Here is a 20247-nt window from a genome sequence, read left to right on the forward strand (position 1 = left end):
GGAAAAAATTCATTCAAGTTGAACCATAGTGAACCACTGACTTCCCACATACTGCAGGAGAATTGTTGTTACTGAAGCTGAGCTTGCCTAGGATTCATTATTTCTCTTAAACTCTCTGGTTTCGGACAACTCTGCTCTATATCTTCTTGATCCACTCATCTGTTTTGGGCATTTAGGTTTTTTCCATATGTTGGCTGTTGTAAATAGGGCAGCAGTAAACAGAGGAGTGCAGGTTGCCTTTCAATTTAATGTTCTTGTGTCCTTTGGGTAGATCTTAGGAGCAGAATTGCTGGGTCCTTTGTTAAGTCAATTTATAATAATGTGAGGGTCCTCCACGCAGCTTTCCGTAGTGATTGAACCAGTTTGCAATATTTTTACTTGAGAATTTTCTTTTTAATTTGTATCAAAAATTACCCTAGAGCAATCGCCTCTACGCTTTCCTGCGCTACTTGCTCTGGAGCAGTGGGCCTCTTGTCCGGACTGGTTGAGGCAGTGGCAGGCCCTGGCCCAGGAAAGAAGGATGTGGTACCTGGCGGGGAGGGAGGTGAGTCAGGGAGCTTCTCAGAGAAAGGGAGACTCGAGCTGTGTTGGAAAGATAGCATCTTCTAGGCGGGATGACACAGCTCTCCTGAGGAGAGCTAACAGCACGTCCAGGCCTTGGAGATGGGAGACGGTCTGGTTTGTGTTGGGTTAGGTGGGCTGTCTGGTGTGACCAAGGCAAACACTGCAGGGGAGGTGACTGTGGTGAGGTGAGGAAGTGACAGAAGTCCAGGCCCAGCCCAAACACCTGTGCCGCGCATTTCGATATGTCCCATCGTTGGAGCGTGTTCTGTTTGTCACTTCCTACTCTCTTGAACGTGGGAGCTAATTTTTAGTGAAGTTATCAGAGCTTTTTTTAATTGAGATAATGACCAGCTTATGCAAAGTGTCCTATCTTGTGATGTGGCAGACTGGTAGATGTTCACAGAGGAGAGTAGGTGGATGGGTAGATGTCTGACTTCCATTTTCCTTGACCTTGAAATGACATAGTCAGTCCTTATTTCCATTCACCTCATGTTAACCCATTAACCCATTGGGCTGAGTGACAGCTTCTTTCCACATCAGAGCCCAGCCACATAAATCTTAGCCTTACATGCCACTAACATATTATTTCTTGCACTAACATACCCATTGACCTGGGAATATAATTTGCAGTAGATAAATTAGAATAAAGTGAGAAGTCTAGCTTCCCAGCTCCCTTATACTAAAACTGGATCAGAATTACCTCCACGGTGGTGCTGGCCAGCAGGTGACTAGAGTAAACTAGAACATGACCTTGCCTAGAACAGTGGGACTTTCTTAGGTTCAGGTCTTCTCTCCTTTCCATTGGGACTCAGCTTTGTTTCTCCTACACTGGGTCAGAGATCACATTTGGGGGACCCACTACAAGGAAATGTGATAGCCTGAGAATGCCAGTCATCCAAGGGTAGGTATGCTTTTATCCTCCATTTGCAGTTATGGCCAAGTCTTGCCATTTCCCAGAGCATTAGTTTCTTTCTCTGGAGATAACACCATCTTGCAGGTTTGTTACCAGGATTAAATGAACTAACAAATTAAATTAAAAGGAAAGATGGAATTAGAAACACTTTTCCTGTCCATTCTGTTTAATACACCTCAATGCTCTGCACAAAGATAGCAAGGCAAAGGCAGACTCACTAGAACTCTCAAAACCAGGGAATAGTGGTGAGTTTCTTAAAACCTCTTTTGGTCTCATATAACCCTGACTTGAATCTACAGAATCGGGCAACTGAAAGTGACAGTGAGTGAGGATAAAAAAGAATCCTAGCAAAAGCCTCTCCCTCTAGTCAGAGGACCAAGAATAGGACAGCTTAGCATGAAATCTTTGATTCAGTGACTACTCCCAACCAAACACCAACACCAGCCAGGGCCAAGTGGTGCAACACCGATCCTCACCAAACTAACCTTAAGCCCCTGCCAGTTCGGTGCCAGAGAAGGCTGAGCAGGGAGAAGGGACTTCCGTTCTCACTGGTGGCAAGAAGTCTCCTTCCACCAGCAGTTACGCATGCCGACCTGCCAGGTACCGTCTGTGGTGTTGTCTAGGGAGTCTGAACTTTGATCACCACCATCACTAACAAGACGTCCCCCCTTTTTGGTGTCAGTGGAGGCTACGTGGAGAGTATTAATGAAGTGCTCGTAGTCCTTTCCAAAATCATTGGAGTCCAAGAGAGAGCTGGGATTACCACCCCCACCCACCACCTGTCTTCTGGCGTCAACAGAGGCTGAGCAGGAACCTAAACTTCTAATTGTACTTGGCAATACTAGGAGACAGCACCTCCCCTTCCCTTGCTAGAGTAGTGTCAGGGAAGCCAACTGAGGTAAAAGCTTTAATAAGATCTAGAGTTTCAAACATAATACACAAGTTGAGGCTTCCACTAAAACTCATTCATTATGCCAATAACCTGAAATATCTCAAACTGAGTGTTAAAAACAATCAGTAGATGCCAACATTGAGATGAGTGAGATGTTAGAATTATCTGACAGTGATTTTTAAAGCTGTCATCAAAAAAAAAAAAAAAAAAACAACTTCCCATAAACAATCAGGAACAGTCTTGAAATGGAAAAAAAAAAAAGAAAAAGAAATTAGAAGAGCCACCATATTTAAATTGTAGAACATACAACTAGAAACTATAAAAGTTAAAGTAAAAAAATAGTGGGTAGACTCAATGAGTGGAGGGATAGAGGAAAGAATATGTGAACTTGAAAATAGGACTGTAGAAATTACTCAATGTGGATAGCAGAAAGAAAATGGATTTTAAAAAATGAGCATATCCTTTGGGCCATATTGAAAGATGAAGCATTAATGTCAGCACAGTCCTGGGGGAGAGAAAAAGAGGACAGGGCTGGAAAAGTTCTCAAAGAAATAATGATCAAAAAACTTCTCAACTGGGCAAAAGACAAAACCTCTTTGTCTACTTTTTTCTGATTTAGGGAACTGACAAACATACCACATTCATGGATGTGAAGACAGTGTAGTTAAGATTTCAGTTCTTCTCAAAAATGATACACAGATTTATCTTAAGTCTTATCGAAATGCCGGAAGGATTCTTTTAGTCCATATAAAGATGGGCATATTTTTGAAGTTATATGAAAAGATAAAGGAACTAGAATAGCTCAGCATCATTTTGAAAAAGAATAAAATGGGAGGTATTGGGCGACGCAATCTTGAGCCTTCTTATATAGTTACAGTAATTAAGACTGAAAAGAAGTTCAGTATCACTGGCCATTAAAAATGCAAATTAAAACTACAGTTGCGAATCATTATACTCCTATCACAATGACTAAATTTTAAATTGATGATACCACCAAACACTGCTTAGGATGCTAAAAAAGTCCATCACACATTGCTGGCATAAAATGGCACAGCCACTACAGAGAACAGCTTTTATATTTTCTTTTAAAACTAAACATGCAATTACCATATTATTTAGAAATTGGACTCCTGGGCATTTAGCCCAGGGAGATAAAGACATATGTTCACACAAAATCTGTGTTTGAATATTTATAGTAGCTTTATCCAAAGTAACCACAGAGAGGGGTTGCTTCAGTGAGTGAATGGTTAAACAAGTTGTGGTACATCCATGTCACAGAACACAGCTGCGCAGTAGGAAGAGCATAGCAACTACATCATTCTCATCCTGCCATCACCCGTATGGCTGAAATCAGTCAAGTCCTACTGTTTTCTTCCCATGGCCTGACACCTGGCAGGTGTTCTCCAAAGAAGGAAGGAAAGAAAATGAGGATTATTCTAAGTGAAAAAAGCCAACTGGGAAGATGACACGATGTGTGATTCCATTTATATAACCTGCTTAATATGACTAATTACGGAATTGGAGGACAGATGAATGGTTCAAGGGGTTGGAGAGAAGCGGGATGGTGAAAAGAGGGAAGGAAGTAGGTGTGGCTCTAAAAGGATGGCATGATGGACTTCAGTGATGGGTCTCTCCTCTCTTGTATATTCAATATCTGGACTATAACTATCGTATTGTAATTTTGCAAAATGTTATCACTGGGAAAAGCAGGGTAAGGAAGCTTTAGTTCTCATGATTTCTCACAGCTGCATGTGAATCTGCAGTTATCTCAAATAAAGAGTTTAATTGCAAAAATGAAGACTGTCCTGAACATAATACCTACTTTTTATTGATAACTGAGTGTCTCAACCCACTGCTAAGGGTCGGGTCCTTATATATCTTTATTTAAAGTTCCCAACAGCCCACCAGGTGAATTCCCTTTGCCTGTGTGATGGATAAGGGGAGAAGGAAGCTCACACAGGTGAAGTCCCTGAGCTGGGGCAGTGTGACTGTGGGGAGTGGGGTGAGCTCTGGGACCATGACAGGCATAACCTTGGCCATGTGTCCTTGGGCGTCCAGAGAGACTTGTTTATAGCAAAGCTCTGTGTCGCCTATATTTACCCAGGCCTATTGTAAGCCCCCCACAAATAGGCTACAAAATGCGACAGCTGTGCCTCATTTAACACTCACACTGTCCCTTCGACAGAGTTGCCCCCCCCCGGCCCCCTTCACAGACAGGAAGCAGAGGTACGGAGGGGCCGCTACTCTCCCCAACCCACACGCTGGTCAGGGTGTGGTCTGGAGCGGTACCCAGGCTCCCGCTCCACGGGGTGCGTCACTCCGCGCCCGTGTGCCCAGCACCCGCCTAGGGCTGGGACAGCAGTGAGTGGAACAAGGTTTGCTCACAATCTAGCAGAGGGGATAGGCTATAGAGAAGCAGCCTAACAAATAAATAAACGCAGTTACGTTTCCATAGATATCAGAGACGATGATGAGGTTAAAGAGATCTTGGGGGCAAGTCACAAATTCTGATGTGGCAGACAGGGGACTGTTGCAGAGAGGAAAGTGGAGGCGACGGGGGAGGGGCCACCCCTACACTCCGGGGCGTATTATAGGCGCTGAGCCCTGCTGGCTGGGGCAAAGGTCCTGAGGTAGAAGCATCCTTAGCCTTTTCAGTATCAGTGTATTTGTCTCCTTTTGCTGCCACAATAAAAGCCCATGTGCCAAATTCAGCGGCTTATGTAAAACATTCATTGTCTCATCATTCTGTCGGTCAGAGTGTGGCTGAACTAGGTCTTAACGTTTAGTCCCCCAGACCCAGAGTGTTGCATCTGTCCTGGGTACTCTGGGGTAAAACTGCTCCCAGACTCACTTCTGGCCTGACGCTGCTCCTCGTGGTCATTTCGCTGCACCTGCCCGGCCTCGTTCTAGCATGTGGCTCTTACCTCATGAGAGGTTGAGTCCTTCCAGGCTCCAGATGGCGCCGACGTCAGCCACATGCCTCGCAAGCCAGGGGCACACTCCTCTGCTTTGCAGGGCTCGTGTGATTACACGGGGCCCTTGGGCACAGCCCAGGGTGTGCTGTTTGTGCTTGTGACTTTTGCCATGTAAGGTGACCCCAGCTTACAGTGGGAGTCGGAGGGGCATTCTACCTGCCACAGTCAGTAAGGGAGAACAGCATGGCTGGAATTGGGGGAGCCCAGGGGAGAGTGGGGGTAATGAGGACGGAGAATCAAGTGCAGTCACAGCTGGACCCCCACGGGGAGGGCTGTCTCCTCCTTGGAGCACGGGGCCACGCCCGCTGAGCAGAGAGGAATGGGACCCGGCTTACTTGTGACAGGTCCCTCAGACTGCCTTTTGGGGACTGCAGGGAGGCCACTTTGGGGTCACTGCCATCATCTGCAGGAGAGGTGACGGTGGCGTGGGCCAGGCGTGCCTCAGGCTTTCCTAGGAGCCGTGTGTGGGGGCGGGGGGGCAGCGCTCCCACGGCTCCGCCTGGGTCTGGGCCGGCCTCTCTCCACAAGCCCACCCTCGGCAGCTCTTACGCCCACTTGTATCTGGCCTTGCCGTTCCTTTTTTTTTTTTTTTAAAGAATAAATTTGCCCTTTTGGATATAAAGAAGGTAGGTGGTAGTTTGGGGGCTGGATGTAGGATTCAAGGGCAACGGCAGAGCTCCGCGGTGGGCGGGAGACACGCTGTGAGGACAGGTCAGCGGCGGCCGCTCCAGGCAGCCTCCAGGTCGCAGATGAGCTCTGAGACCTGCCCTGCGGCGCGCTGAGGGTAGGAGGTCACAGGCAAGGGGAAAACCAGGGAAGGAGACCTCGGGTGGGGCCTGGTGGCAGGAAAACCAGGGGGACGGCAGGGTGCGGAGGCTAAGGGTGGCAGTTTATCCCGGAGGGGACGTAGCCGGTGGTCAGGGCCTGCACAGGGCACCGCGACCGCCTGACCGTGGGACAGCCGTGCCAGCAGATGAGCTCTGTCGAGGCCTGTGTGCAAGAGGCTAGTTGGGGGCCGCCGGGCTCCAAAGAGAAGAGACGAGGCAAGTGGAGAAAACCCTTGCAAAGACGTTGGCCGCGAAGAGGAACACGGGTGGTGGGAGGGAGAAGGGGACGCAAAAGAACGCGTGGGCAGCCCGGGAGCTGGGCGGCAGGGGTATGTGCTGGGGAGCAGGCCAGTGGAGAGTGAAAAGTGGAAGATCAGAGTCCAGAGCAAGAACATTTTTAGGTGGAGACATGCTGATGGGCATGAGCCAAGGCAAGACTGGCCCAGTGGAAAGCGAACAGAGCCCGGAACGTGCACGCAGCGGCGGCTTCCTGCAGCGGCGAGGCCGGCCGCTGGCGTCCTGCTGAGTTTGCAGTGGACAGGCTGAGGTGAAGCGGAGAGTGGAGCGGCTGAGCACTGTCCGGGATGCTGGGGGAGAGGCGGCTGTGGAGGTCGAACCAGGCCCCATGGCCTGCATGCTGCTCGTTGGGTCTGCCACGGGCCGGGAGCTGGATCGGCGAACGCTTCTCCCAGAGTCGGGGTGCAGGCGGCGCCGGGCCTCCGGGATGCTCGGGGCAGTGGGCTCCACGCCCCCTGCCTGGCTCCGCATTCTTGGCGTTCTGGTCACGGGAGCTGGGTCCAGCCCCCCTCCGCGTCCAGGGCCTCCCTCCGAGCGGTCTCTCCTTTCCTCTTCCTTACACGGGCGCTGCACGCTGGACGCTAGAAGTAGGGCCCACCCCCATCCAGGACGGTCTCAGCTCTCAGCCTCGCCCTTGCCTCAGTGGCATCTGTGAGACGTCCAGATAAGGCCCATGACAGCGGTTCAAGGGGACATGTTTGGGGGGCCGGTTCAGGCGCGCTCCGGCCGCAGGATATTCTGAGGCGCGCGGCGCTCCTGTCTCATCCTGCCTTCAGACTGAGCTTGGAGGGCAGGAGGGGCAGCAGGAAGGGCGTGGGCGGGCCTGAAGGCCGGGCCTCGCGCACTGCTTAGCTGTCAGGCTGTCGGTTCTTTGACAAACGCCCAGGAGGAGGAGCTAGGGAATGGCAGTGGGCCCTTGGGTGTGGGACCTTCCAGAATCAAGGAGGCACGGGAACATGGCCGGGACTTCCGTGACAGCTTCACCTTCACTTTGCCATGCAGAGCCGGTTCCTTCCACAGCTGGATGCAGCCCAGGGGGCATGAGGAAGCAGGTGGGAGGCGGGGGTGGCCAAGGAAGGGGAGCTGAGGGTGCTGGGGGGCGAAGGGCGCTTTTGCTCGGCTCACTCATGGCCACGTCCCGCTGCCCCCGTCCCACTTTCTTTCTGCAGGACCACATCCCTGTCCCTTACCAGCCCGACTCGAGCAGCAACCCCTCGTCCACGACCTCGTCCACGCCCTCCTCGCCGGCGCCCCCCCTCCCTCCCAGCGCCACGCCGCCTTCTCCCCTTCACCCTTCCCCGCAGTGCACGAGGCAGCAGAAGAACCTCAACCTACCAGGTACCAGCGTGCTTGGGGCCGCGGGGGCGGGGGCTGGTGGGGGCCAGTCTGTACTCGAGTACACAGTAGGCAGCTGCCTGTCATTGCATAATTGTTTGCAGAGTGAGTAGTCACTTGGTGAGTGTAATCGGCCCCATTTTACAGACAAGGAAACTGAGGCTCAGAGAGGTCAGGGACCCTTCGAGACTCTGTCTGGGGTCAGCAGCAACCCCGTGCTTCCAGCTCAGGGTAAGTCACAATGGGCCACAGCTTGGGGCTGGCCGGGGTCTTAGGAGCTCAGTGAGTTGAAATCGGCAGCGAGGCCTCGGGGGCCACTTGCCTGAGGAGGGCGCGCCTTACCCCACCTGCCAGGTCGGGCTTGAATGGCCAGGCCGGGTCCTGGACCCGATGTGGGGTCCGGGACCTGCCCTGCAACCTCGGACCTCAGCTTTTTCACAGCTGGACTAGAGGACCCCAAAGGTGCCTCCAGTTCATTAATTCCAGGGCACTGGGCCACTCCCTAGAGTATGCTCTGGGCTCAGAGATGGTGCGGAAGCTGCTCACAACTCATTTCGTCTTGGCCTTCTTTGTCATGAGACGTGAGAAGGGGTTGCTGTCTGCCCTCAGGAGGCCCAGGCCTAACACTCAGCCCACCTCCCCGGGCCTGGCCCAGCCCACGGCCTCTCTGGGCCCCATGTCTGTCACGCCACGTAGTGCTGGCTTTGAGGAAGTGTGGCTTAGCCAGCTGGAACCAGAGCCTTGCCCTGTGGTGTTCAACATGGCGCCACTAGCCACAGGTGGCCGCTTAAATTTAAATGAATTAAGGCTACACAGAATTGAAAGTTTAACTCTTCATCACAGTGGCCTCCTTTCCAGTGTTCAGGAGTCGCCCGTGGCTGGTGGCCACCACCTCAGGTGTCGTGACTGAGAACCCTCCCATCACCACAGCAAGCACTAGCTAGTCGGGGAGTCAGTACGTCTGATTTAGTGAACTCCACACTCCACACAGGGAAAAACCACCTCAGGACTTCAGCCACAGATCGCACCACTAAGCCTTAACCAGACACGAGTAGATAGTGGCCCCACACTTGGAGAACACCAGGCACAACCACACACGTAAGGACGAGCTGACTGTCATCTGCCCACACTGTGAGGGGCATCTTGAAGTCAGATCTTCCCGGTGTGAGGCTGGGTCACCTGGCAGCCACCGAAAGGGACTGGAACCTTGTTGTGTGTGCCTGAGTCCGCTGGGCAGGTTGCCTGGCGTTTCCACTGCCATCTCCAGCGTAGACCCATTTCCACTTCTCTGGAAGGGGGTGAATGGACAAAAGACCCTCTGGCATCCTATGAGCCCCCTTCAATGTGGAGGAAGTAGACCCTGGTGTTATCCTAGAACTTCCCTCCTTTGTAGTGCCAGCCCTAGATGGACTTCAGATCTGGTCTCCCTAAATCAGTTCTGCTTTGTCTAGTGGTCGGAAGAGAGCCCTCTTAAGAGAGAGCCATGCATCAAAGCGCCACAACTCTTGGTACCCCCCGAGAGACCCTACTGGCGTCTTTGGACAAGAGACCTTAGTCTCTGGGGAGGGGGGGCACTGCACCCCATCTCCTTCCTTCCCTCAGAGTCCCCAGGGTAGACCCCTCAGCCATCCGCCATGCTGGGGGCCTGCTCCGGGCTGTGGCCCCGTGAGCTAAGGGTCCTTTGGGAGAAGGCACTTGAGAACAGCAGTTCAGGGTGTGGGCACTGGAGCCAGGCTGCCTGGGTTCACACCCCAGCTCCACCACTTAGCACCTGCATGATGTTGAGCAAATAACTCACCTCTCTGTGCCTCTGTTCCCACATCTGTGAAGTGGGGATAATAATAGCACCTACTTCGTAGAATCGTTGAAGGACTAAACGTCATCATGCATGGACAAAGCTTAGCAGAGAGCCTGTCCCACTGAAGATCTCCACAAATGTGAGCCAATTTCATTATTATTAGATAAACAAAGTACCGAGTTACCATGGCTACCATTTGGGGCATTTCTCATCACCACTAATTAATATGGGCTTAACGAGAATTGTGGAAAAATGCAATCCATGCACCCTGGTGCTGGGAATGGGAGAGCTTGCGGGGAGGTTACCTGACACTGTCTGTTAGTGTTTTATTGTTGGTTATTTTAAGTTTTGAATGTACAGTCCTTGGACCAGTAATAGCAGTGTTAAAACTTTACATCCAGAAACCCTTGCATGGGGCACAGGGCTGTACCTGTAAGGGTTTCACCGCAGGAGTGGGCTGATCCCATTGGAAGGGAATTGGTAGAATACCCTGGATTCTGGCTGTGTGATCACATACTCAGCCACCTTGCTGACTTGGAACGATAGCCATATGGATTTTCAGCGGAAAAATAAGTGACTTGCTTTGCAAATAGTAGCATCCACAATACTTGCTGTGAGATATTTATGTGTATTTGCATATGTATGTTTCTATATGTTTATGTATTTGTGCACGTGCAGAACAGTGCGAGAACTTCTGGGTGGCTTCATCTAAAGAGAGGGATTTTATTTCATGTACTTGTCTAATGTGGATAATAATGCAGCGCATTCACTGCTGTTATAACTGAGTGATGACATTACAATGTAGTGTGGAACTGGAAAGCAAAATAGGACTGGCCAGAAGGGCAGCAGGACCTTCCCCTGCTGCGGGTAGTTTCATCAAGCCCCGAGGAGACAAGCTCCTGTCCTGCTGCTGCCAGCCCTGGCCGCCCGGCACGCTGACCCGTGGGCCTGTCCCGGTGGGAAATGGCGCCTTGGTGCTGGGTCCTGCCAGCAGTTGTGTTTGCTGAAGATTATTTAGCCTAATGACTGTGTGTAACAGTGTCCCCAGCACTGACTGATCTAGAAGATTCTGGTCTAAAAGGGGCTATGAGCTAACGGGCATTGGCTCACTTGTTCACTGCTGGTCACGTGAAGGAAAAGCTCTTAGCTGGGAACCGGAGCGTGGCCTGCACAGGCTGGGACGGGGCGGTGTTGTGCCTGCTGGGGGCTCCCTGCCGCCTCCCTGGGCCTGTGCGTGGGCAGAGCGGCGTCAGCCCAGCATGCTCCCCTGGCAGTCAGGCCTGGGCTTGGTGCCCAGCTTGTCCCGTCCTGTCTTTGGGGTCTCCAGAACTCTGTTTACCTGCCCAGTGGGGCTGATGGTGCTGGCTTTGCGGCATTGCTGTGGGAATGTGCGCCCAGGGCCTTTGTAAGGGGGTTGCTTGTAGGTTCCATTACCTTTGAAGCTTTCTGGCCAGCCCACTCCCCACTCCCATCAGAAAATGGCAAATTCCAGTGGCCCCAAGAGAGAGAATAAAAGGATCCACCTTTGGCAGAGACGGGAGTTTCTAAGACCTCGCGTGGATTGAGCCACTCGACTGTTCCTCCCTCCCAGAACCCCTCTCTTTGCTCTGCCCGATGCCTCTTGATGCTCAGTGCAGGGTCCTTGCTCCCTGCCTCATTGTCTTCACTTGCGCAGGTGTCTGTCTCCTCCATCAGAACGTCAGCTCCATGAGACTAAAACTGAGTCTGCCTCAGCCGCCACTATGCCCCAACCCCAACAAGTTGCCTGCCGCTGGGTGCCCCGATTAAATGTTGGCTGAGTGAATGAATGACTTGGTGTTTATGCACTGTCCGTGCTGTACTTTTCTCTCTCCAAATTGTCTTCAGCCCTCAGGTGGCATCATTCATTCACTTCCTTCCTCAGTGGCTTCCTGTTGAACATTTGCTCTGTACCAGCTCCTGTGTGCACACGAGGTGTGAAGTGGTTCACACACCAGCCCGCCCCCCCCCTCGGGTTTCCTGTGCTTCTGTCACGCAGTGTAACCAACTTAGAGACATAAACCTGCACGAATTAATCGTGTTACGTTTACAAAGGTCAAAAGTATAAAACCTGTTTCACTGTCTGCAATTCAAGGTGTCAGGCAGGTCTGTTTTCTGCAAGTTCTAGGGGAAAATCCACTTCCGTGCTTTTCCCAGCTTCTGGTGGCTGCTGGCATCCCTGTGCCCGTGGCCCCGTCTCCAACCTCTGCTTCCGTCGTCAGAGCATCTGCATCTCGCTGACGACCTTCCCGCCTCCTTTCTCTGCGGACCCCTGTGAGTACACCTGGGACCACCCAGGGAACCAGGCGCGTCTCCCCATGTCGGAATCCTTAACTCAGCCGCGTCCGCCAAGTCCCTTTCACCATGTGGAGTAATGTTCGCGCTCTCCGAGTCTAGGATGGGCTTCTTGGCAGAGGCCGGGGGCGGGGGGCAGTGTTCCCCCCAGAGGGTTTGTGTCTCGGTGGAGACACGCGCGCTGCTGTGGCAGACATGCACGTGGGTGCAGGGTTCTGACTTGCGGCGGTGTGCGAGCTAGAGCTGCGCGCGAGTGCCTTTGGGAGGAGCACGTGTAGGCTGAAGGTGAGCGGCAGCGAGGTCTGAAGGGAGGGAGGGCACGTGCACAGGCCCTGCCACTGCAGAGTGCCCCGGCCAGCGCCATCACAGGGGAGGCCGCACCAGTGAGATGCCGCTGCAGAGGCCAGCCTGGCCGGGCGGGGGTGGGTCGGGATCTGCTTGGCTGAAGACACAGTGGGGGCAGTCAGAGGGATCAGACTGGGGATGGTTTGATCCTGTTTTCTTCTTTCTAGAAGGCCACTCAGGCTGCTCTCTGGGAAGGTATAAGTTGGGAGTAGGAGTTCCAGAAAGGACTCCTTGTCTCTCTGGCCCGGGCCATAAATGAAGCCGTCCTGTCCCGGGTCCTGTGTGACCCCAGACAGCCACTGGCGCCCCTGAGCCCGCTGCTGGACTCAGGCTGCCTCTCCAGAGCCTCTGCTGTGCTCTCCTCAGCGCAAACAGGGCTCAGGGCCTCTCCTCCTTTGCTGGATCTCCTGGCCGTCCTCTCCCTTTCAGGAACGAGCTGTTCTCAGCACCCCAAGGGCTTGAGGAGGGGGTGACTCTGTACGTGAAGGCATGTGCCTCATCCCATTGCCTGGCACCTGACCCTTCTCAGAGCAGTGCCTGATGGCCACCACCCGCCCCTCCCTTTCTGGAGACGTAGCTCCAGCTACTCTCTGCAGACACCGAATCCCTGTCCCAGCTGGCGCCCAGGGACGCTAGGGATCAGCTAAGCCTCTTGAGAGCCCGGGTAGCTTTTCCTTTTTAATTTTAGACCCTGTTGAGTAAGTCCTCCTATGCTGGGGGGAAGCCCAGGCCAGCTAATAGAAGGAAAGGCCTGGAACCATGGAGGCTGGTTTTCTTTTAAAGTTCTGCTCTGTGGTCTTGAAGGAGTTGCTCCCCCGCCTAGGAACTTCAGTTTCCAGAATCAAGACTGCATGCACGTGGACGCCAGCTCTCTGGGATATTTGGGAATTGCTGTGTAAAGCTTCATTCACCCGCTGTGAGCTGGGTGTCTACGGGTGCTTGATCCTGGGCCCTCTTGGGACTGCAGGGTGGGGGAGCTGGGAAGTTGCACATCCTCTCCAGTCTCAGGAACTGCTGACGTCTTAGCTCTCGAAACGGCTCCTTGTCTCTTAATTATAAATCATGTTTGTCTGTTAGTTAAGAGAACTTAGAAAGACACAGAGAAGTTGCAGGGGGCTCCCAGAGGGCCACGCTAAAACCCAGTTGAAGTATGGAGAATCGTGAATCTTGGGGTTTCCCAGTGCATATAATGGCTGTCTACACTGCCCAGTAGCCTGTGAAGTATGGGGTAGCATCGTGTCTGCATAGACGATGTGCAAAGCTTAACTGGATGTAGCCTACGTGAGCTCCTGCTGTTGGGCAAAATGGCGCAGACTTGCCCACCCACGGTGGCCACCCCCCCCCTTCAGTCTGAGACAAAGGCAGCCTACAGAGCGCAATAAAGTGATGTGTGCCTGGCCTGATTGCACTCGCCACACACCCTTGCCAGGGGCTGAGGGCCTCGGCTCTTAGGGCGAGGCTGCTGTTACCCCCGCTTCACACGCACGGAACCGAGACTTGGAGACTTCGCTCAAGCGTGTACAAGCAGCCTAGGGGGGAGCAGGCTGACGCTCGCAGGCCCGCGGCCTCCAGCCGCCGTGCCCATGTGGGTGAACCAGCTCTCGGCCCAGCTTGTCCCTCGGTGACTTAGATTGCTTGGGAGTTACAGCCACTGCTTCAGACCCTATCTGGCTCTGTCCCTGCTTCCTTCCTTATTGTGGGGATACAAAGCTCTGTGACCTCTCCTCCCCCCTGACACCTTGGAGGGCCCTCCACCCCGCTTGGAGTGATGACAGCAGAAACTTGGGTGACTGTCCGGCTGGCCTCTGGATGAGAATCAGCGGTGAAGTTGACGGAATTTAACTTTTTTTTTTTTTCCGCCCAAATGTGGACATTGTTGATTGTGATGAGCAGAATAATGTCTCTCAGAGGTGGCCACATCTAATCCTGAATCTCTGAGCCTGTTGCTGTATCTGGCACCTCTGGCCAAGTTGAGGATCTTGAGGTGGAGGGGTAACCTGGACAACTGGGGGCTCATGCACCACAGGGACCTACAAGAGGGCAGCGGGCAGAGACATCGGAGGTGGTGTTGGGGAGGCCGAGCCTGGAGGGTGGGCGTGCGCCAGGACAGGCAGGAGGTCCAGCAGCCAGGAAAGGCCCAGAACCCATTTGCCTTGGGCCCAGAAAGAATGGATCTGTGAACATCTCAGTTTTAACTCCTTATGACTTATTTCAGACCCCCAGATTCTTAGAAGGGTAAATTCGCATTATTGAAAGCCCCCCAAATTGTGGTAATTTCATCATCAAGAAGAAAAATAATACAATGCTCTGTGCCAAATATTTGGAAAACACAGGAACTGCATAAAGGATTTTTTCTAGTTTGTTTTTGTTTTGAAGATTGACATTATGATATTACATAATTTTAAGGAGCACAACACAGTGGTGGAATATAGAGGCATGCTTCTGAAATGCTTACCGCGGTTAGTTTCCTTACCGGCTATCACTTCACATAGCTCCATTTGATTTTCCTTGTGGTGAGGACTTTCAAGCTCTTCTCTCAGCAGCTTTCAGTGCACAACACAGTGTCACTAACTGTCGTCCCTGCCACGCACATTGCCGTAACTGTGGACTTTCTGCCCACCTTCCTCCAGCCCCACACCGAGCAACTGCCAGCCCGTTCTGTTCCCATGAGTTTGATTGTTTCTGGATTCTGCATGTACGTGGCGTCATGTTGGTATTTGTTTTCACTGTCCGACGTTTCACGTAGTAGAATATCCTCCCGGGCCGTTCACACTGGTGCGAATACCAGCACTTCTTGTCACGGCTGCGTCTTCCCCCTCGCACTGTCGTTTCCGTCCCTCGATGGTGCTTAGTTTGTTGCCATGTCTTGGCTTGGACTGTGAGTGGTGCTGCGGGGAGCCTTGGGGGTGCAGGCGTCTCTCGGGATGGTGATAGCCTCCCCTGTGGCTGTCACCCAGAAGTGGGACTCGCAGGCTTCGCTGCCCAGGCAGCTGGCACCGTGCCCATGTGGCTGCGTGGCCCGCCCTGCTGTGGTGCCGAGGGCACCCTTCTCGCCACGTCCCTGCCAGCACTTGTCTTTCAGATGGGAGGTGATAGTTCACTGTGGTCGAAGTATTTTTAAAAGCTGCTGGTGATCACTCTCTCTGCTGGGAAACAGTTTCGTCATGGCTCCCGGCGCGTTCTCTGTGTGTGTCCTCGTGCATTTTATCAACACCGGGCTTGTGCTCGTGGGCTCGGGGTTGGCGTGGATGTTTAGGGCTGTGGTGTCATCAAACATGTTCTCAGTCCCTCGGAATCTGGGGTGTCTGCGGATACCTGGAAACTGTCGAGGGTGGGAAGAGTCCCTGCTGGTGCCTGGGAGCCCCGTGTGGGACCTGAGGAGATCGCTGTGGGGCGGCGCTCACGCTGTGTCCTCTCTCCCCCTCAAGCGTCCCACTACTGCAAGTACAAGCAGCAGTTCATCTTCCCAGGTGAGTCTCCTGTGAGCCAGCCCCGAGGGGTGTGGAGTAGCTGCAGTGGATGGAGGCAAATGTCGGTGGGCTGGGTAAGCCCAGAGAGGGCGGTGCTGGAACCCCTGCAGCCCCGGGCAGTGGCTGGCTGTGGACAGGGAGGGGGCCCCAGGTCTCAGGAAAGGCCCTAGCAGGGGACCGCAATGGGAGGATGGGCCACGGTGAGGGGATTCAGAGCCCGTGGCACGGGAATGGTGGCCAGAGTGGCCTGCACGGTACACTGACAGATGTGAACTCAGTGCTTCATGGACTCAGAGTCCCCTCAGGGGTACAGAGGGGCAGAGATGACCCGTGGGCTCTTCAGGCCAGAAGATAGGGACTCTGACAACATGGGGAGAAGTGGCTGCCCCTGAGCAGGTCAAGTCTAGGTGGTTGAGAAAGAAGAGGGGGCCTTGGCCAGCCAGTGGCCCGTAATCTGGTGAGAAGTTACCAACTGTCAGCATCACCCAGGAGTCAGGCTTTGGGGTGGGTGCGGCCTAAACGCTGGTTTCTGACTGTCAAATCTGGTTCTCAGATGTGGTGCCGGTGCCAGAGACGCCAGCCCGGGCGCCCCAGGTCATCCTGCACCCCGTGACCTCGAATCCAGTGTAAGTGAACAGGGATCACTTCCCCGTCTGTCTGTCTTCAGAATGCTCACTTTGAGTTGTTGTTCCTGAAACTGAGGGCGGGAGTGGGGCGAGGTGCAGACAGGTGTGGGGAGTGACTCGAGCTATAAGGACAGTGACAATCCAGAAGAGGCTTTGCTGCCCCACGGGCCCTGCCTGATGTCCAGGGGGTAGGGTCCTCCCTTAGGGCCCCAGGCCCCTGTCCCAAATGAGCAGAAAGAAGGCTTTACTCACACGAGCTAGAGCTTAATGGGAAGGCCGTTACTCCACATCACTGCCCCCTTTTAAAAAGTGTGATTTAAGAATCAGCAAACCAGATTCATGTGGGACAGATTCAGCTGGTCACACGTTTTTATGAATAAAGTTTTTTTTTTAAAGATTGAAATTTATGCACACACAACTGGGGTACAGGCCAGAGGTGCGGGGGCGATGAGAAGCTTCACCAGAGACAGAGTGGGGAGCAGAACAGGCAGATCGACGAAGTACACTGCTGAGGGGAGCAGCGGGCGGGTCAGGAGAGGTCTGCCGCGCCATGTGGTCACCTCCGGGGCAGGCGGGGATCGAACTCGTGCTGCAGTGGCTGTGGCTCCTCAGTGCTGTGCTCTGCCCCGCTGCCCACCGGGAGGCCTGATGGACCGTTTCATTGGAACACGCCGTGCCCGTTTGTCCACACACACTGCCCGTGGCGGCTTCCATGTTGCAGCAGCAGAGCGGAGCCTGCAGCTCTGCGGCCCACGGAGTCTAACGTACTCAGGTCTGACCCTTCACAGAGCGGTTTGCTGACCTCTGGTTTACACCACTGTGAAAGTCACACAAGCAATTTTTGGAGATTTGCACTATTCTGTAAAAAAGGAAGGAAAAGCAGCCCCCCACCCCAGTTTGTGATCTCACGGAGCCGCGTGTCAAAGGCAGCTCCTGTGCTGCTGTGTTAGCCGGTCACGCTTCTCGCACTTGTCCAGGCTCTTCACAGGCGTTGTTGGCTGTAGAATAAATACCGTGCCAGCTGGCGCCTTCCTCACTGATTCTGACTCTGTTGGGACCTCCCACCTTCCTCATGTCCCCGCGGCCAGGAGACCTGCAGAGTATCTGCGAGCTGAGTTGCACAGACCCGCACAGGGTCTGTTGGCTTGCGCAGCCAGAGTGAAATGACCTTTCTTGACTTCTCGGCTTGTGATTAAAGCCTAAGGAATGCCAGGGACCTGGTTTCGATTTAAATGGTTTCCCCACTTACATTTTTGCCAACTTGGTTTTTCTTCTGGCGCCCCTAACTACTACAGCCTTTCTGGATCGACTTTGTTAACAACCCAAATGGTACATCTCTGAAATCAAAGCAGCAGCAATTTGCTGGGGGATATCGTGCCGACATCCAGCCCCAGATTGTTTCTCTGATGCACATAAACCAATCCCACAATTTGTGCAAGACGAGCTCCAGGTTATTAACCGACAGTCGGGGCGCGCCCGTGACGGAAAGGCAGTGGCTGCCTGCGACCTGCTCAGATGTGCGCGCAGTGGGAGGGGGATGACTTAACAGCCCCTGCTGCTGCAGTCACGCCTGATGCAGGCTGAGGAGGCTGCCTGTGTCACTGGGTGAGGAGCTGTGTTGCTCCACACCAGGAGTCAGACTCCAGCTCACCAGCTGCCAAGGTGCAGCCCCTCTTCCCAGGCTGTGCTGTAAGTGATTGGTTGTGATAGTAGCAAATGCCCCTTGTGACCAACCCTGTTGTCCCCTCCTGGGCCTTGCAGGCTTAGACACTGTCACCAGGAGGGTCAGTGCTCCCTGGGGTCTGAGGGTCAGGACAAGGGAGGATAAGAGAGGAGGAAAGAAGAGAAGCAGAGAGGGGGTGTGGCATCCACCATGCTCCTTCCACCACGGCCAGCTCCTCCGTGCTTCCAGCTGCACGACACCCCCAGGCCCCCCTCTTCCGCAGCATCCCGGGACACCTCTGATGAGCCAGCCCCCCCACAGACCCGCCCCAGCACGGCCCTCAGCCCGGAAATCACACCATCCACAAGCAGTGTGCCCCCACGTCCCCACAGTGTGCGCCCACTCGCACGCGCACAGAGAGCACCCACAGCACCCCTCCCTGTCCATATACACTGAGTTCTCACCCCCACACACCCATCGAGCCCCCAGCGCCACAGTGTGTTCCCAAACTCAGAACACAGCTGTAGCTCGTGGACTACAGGTCTTCTCTCCCCCCGCCCCCACCTGCGTCTTCCCGGCCGTTGCACGACTCCCTGCGATTGGCCGGGTCCAGCTCAAACAGCTTTCACACGCAGGCTCGGCCCTGTCCGGGGAATTCCCATCACCCTGCCTGCCGAAGCCGCACCTGACTGTGGCCCCGGTCGCAGTCTGCCCTTCCCAGGAGCAGTGTAGGTTTCCAGGGAGGGGCCAGGCTGATCCAAGTCTTGGACCCCTGGAGGGGCTTCCCGCCCTTCCCGGCTTGTAAGTCCAGAGAAAGCATAGATGAGCGCACAAACTGAGTGCATAGACCCTTCCCAGAGTCCGGATCTCAGTGAACTTTGGAGATCTGATTAGTTCTCTCCTCGTAAACACCTGGAATTCTGCAAATTGTTCCACACGGGGCATTTAGGCCGCTTCCATCAGCTGAGTCAGAGGAAGCCAAAGCAATAAAGACAAATGAGCCTGAGCAGCACCCCAAATCCTCGGAAAGCAATGCCCTTGCACACTGCTGCTTTGGGCAAGGCCATGGGTTATTTTAGACACCAGTGCGGACATGAGATTCAAGGAAAAGGCTTGGTGACGAGACTTCGCGTCCCGGGACTCTTCCTGCGTGGAAGGGGCCCATCTTTGACCTCACGTTTCTTTTCTCTCTTTAAAGCTTGGAAGGAAATCCATTACTTCAAATTGAAGTGGAGCCAACCTCAGAGGTGAGAAACGGAGTGTGAAGCCACTTTTTCCGAGGGCTGTCCAGATGAGGCAAAGCCTCCTGAAGTCTGTGATAGCGCAGAGGGCTTGGGGGGTGGGGGTGACCTGTTTGATGGATGTTCATTCTCCAGGAGCTAACAGGCGGTGGCCCCCCTGGCACCAAGCCTAATGGCCCGTTACATGGTGTGCATCACAGAAAAGCTGGAAAAAGTTGTGCGGAAGTTGACTAGAGATCTGTATTCTTTAGTTGAAACAGGGATGGGTGAATATCAAGGGGGAGGTACCCCACTGTCTCCAAAAGAATACGTGGGGGTGGGGGCCTCTGAGATGGTGGGCTTGGCAGGCTATTGAGAACTTTCTGGGGCTTTGTCCCACCTGCCAGAGATGCCAGAGGAATAGATGAAACATCCTGGATGAGGGCCTGGAGTGCAGACCCTTCCTCTGCTGGCCACCAGACTAAAAGGACTCACGTCCAGACCTTCAGAGAAAATCATGTCCTTCTCTGGAACTGTTGTGGTCATTGAAAATGCTCCTGGAGAAGCTGACTGAGCCATCAGGGACTGCTCCCTCGGGTTTGGAGTCAGAGGCCTTTCACTCAGCCGAGAAGCAGGCTTCTCAGCTGTCTCGTCAGACCCCAGGCCCCCAGGGGTCCCCACTGGTGGGGGCACCTGCTGCTCCCCCCTGCTGGCAGGAGGACTTAAGCACCAGGACGGCCCAGACACTCACAGCTTTCTGGGAAGGTGGTTCCTAGCCTGGAGGATGAACTAGTGGCGGCCACACCTGGCGAGATAACGCAGATGCCCCCCCTGGCCTGCTGGTGGCGGCCAGGTAGATAGTGCAGAGCCAGGGAATCTGCATTTTCTCAGCTGCTCCAGTGTAGGCTTCGTGCAGGTGCCTGGGTCTGTGCAGACATTTAACAGGCTTACATCTCATTGGAATCCTCGGTGGTCGCACCGAGGGCGGATGCCAGGCCGCTGGGTCTAA

The 20247-nt window shown here is 53.8% G+C and overlaps 1 protein-coding gene across 1 annotated transcript in view; it reads left to right on the plus strand.

The window, feature by feature from the left end:
- The window catches only part of KSR2 (kinase suppressor of ras 2), a 339253-nt gene that overhangs the window by 266302 nt on the left and 52704 nt on the right, over positions 1–20247 (plus strand). The window contains exons 10-13 of the mRNA XM_012730806.1: positions 7638–7806; positions 15688–15729; positions 16283–16355; positions 19217–19265. Of these exons, the coding sequence (XP_012586260.1) occupies positions 7638–7806; positions 15688–15729; positions 16283–16355; positions 19217–19265 (333 nt within the window). The remainder of the gene's footprint in view (positions 1–7637; positions 7807–15687; positions 15730–16282; positions 16356–19216; positions 19266–20247) is intronic.

Source organism: Condylura cristata, unplaced genomic scaffold, assembly GCF_000260355.1.
Source record: "Condylura cristata isolate star-nosed mole 26May11 unplaced genomic scaffold, ConCri1.0 scaffold00029, whole genome shotgun sequence".
NCBI lineage: Eukaryota > Metazoa > Chordata > Mammalia > Eulipotyphla > Talpidae > Condylura > Condylura cristata.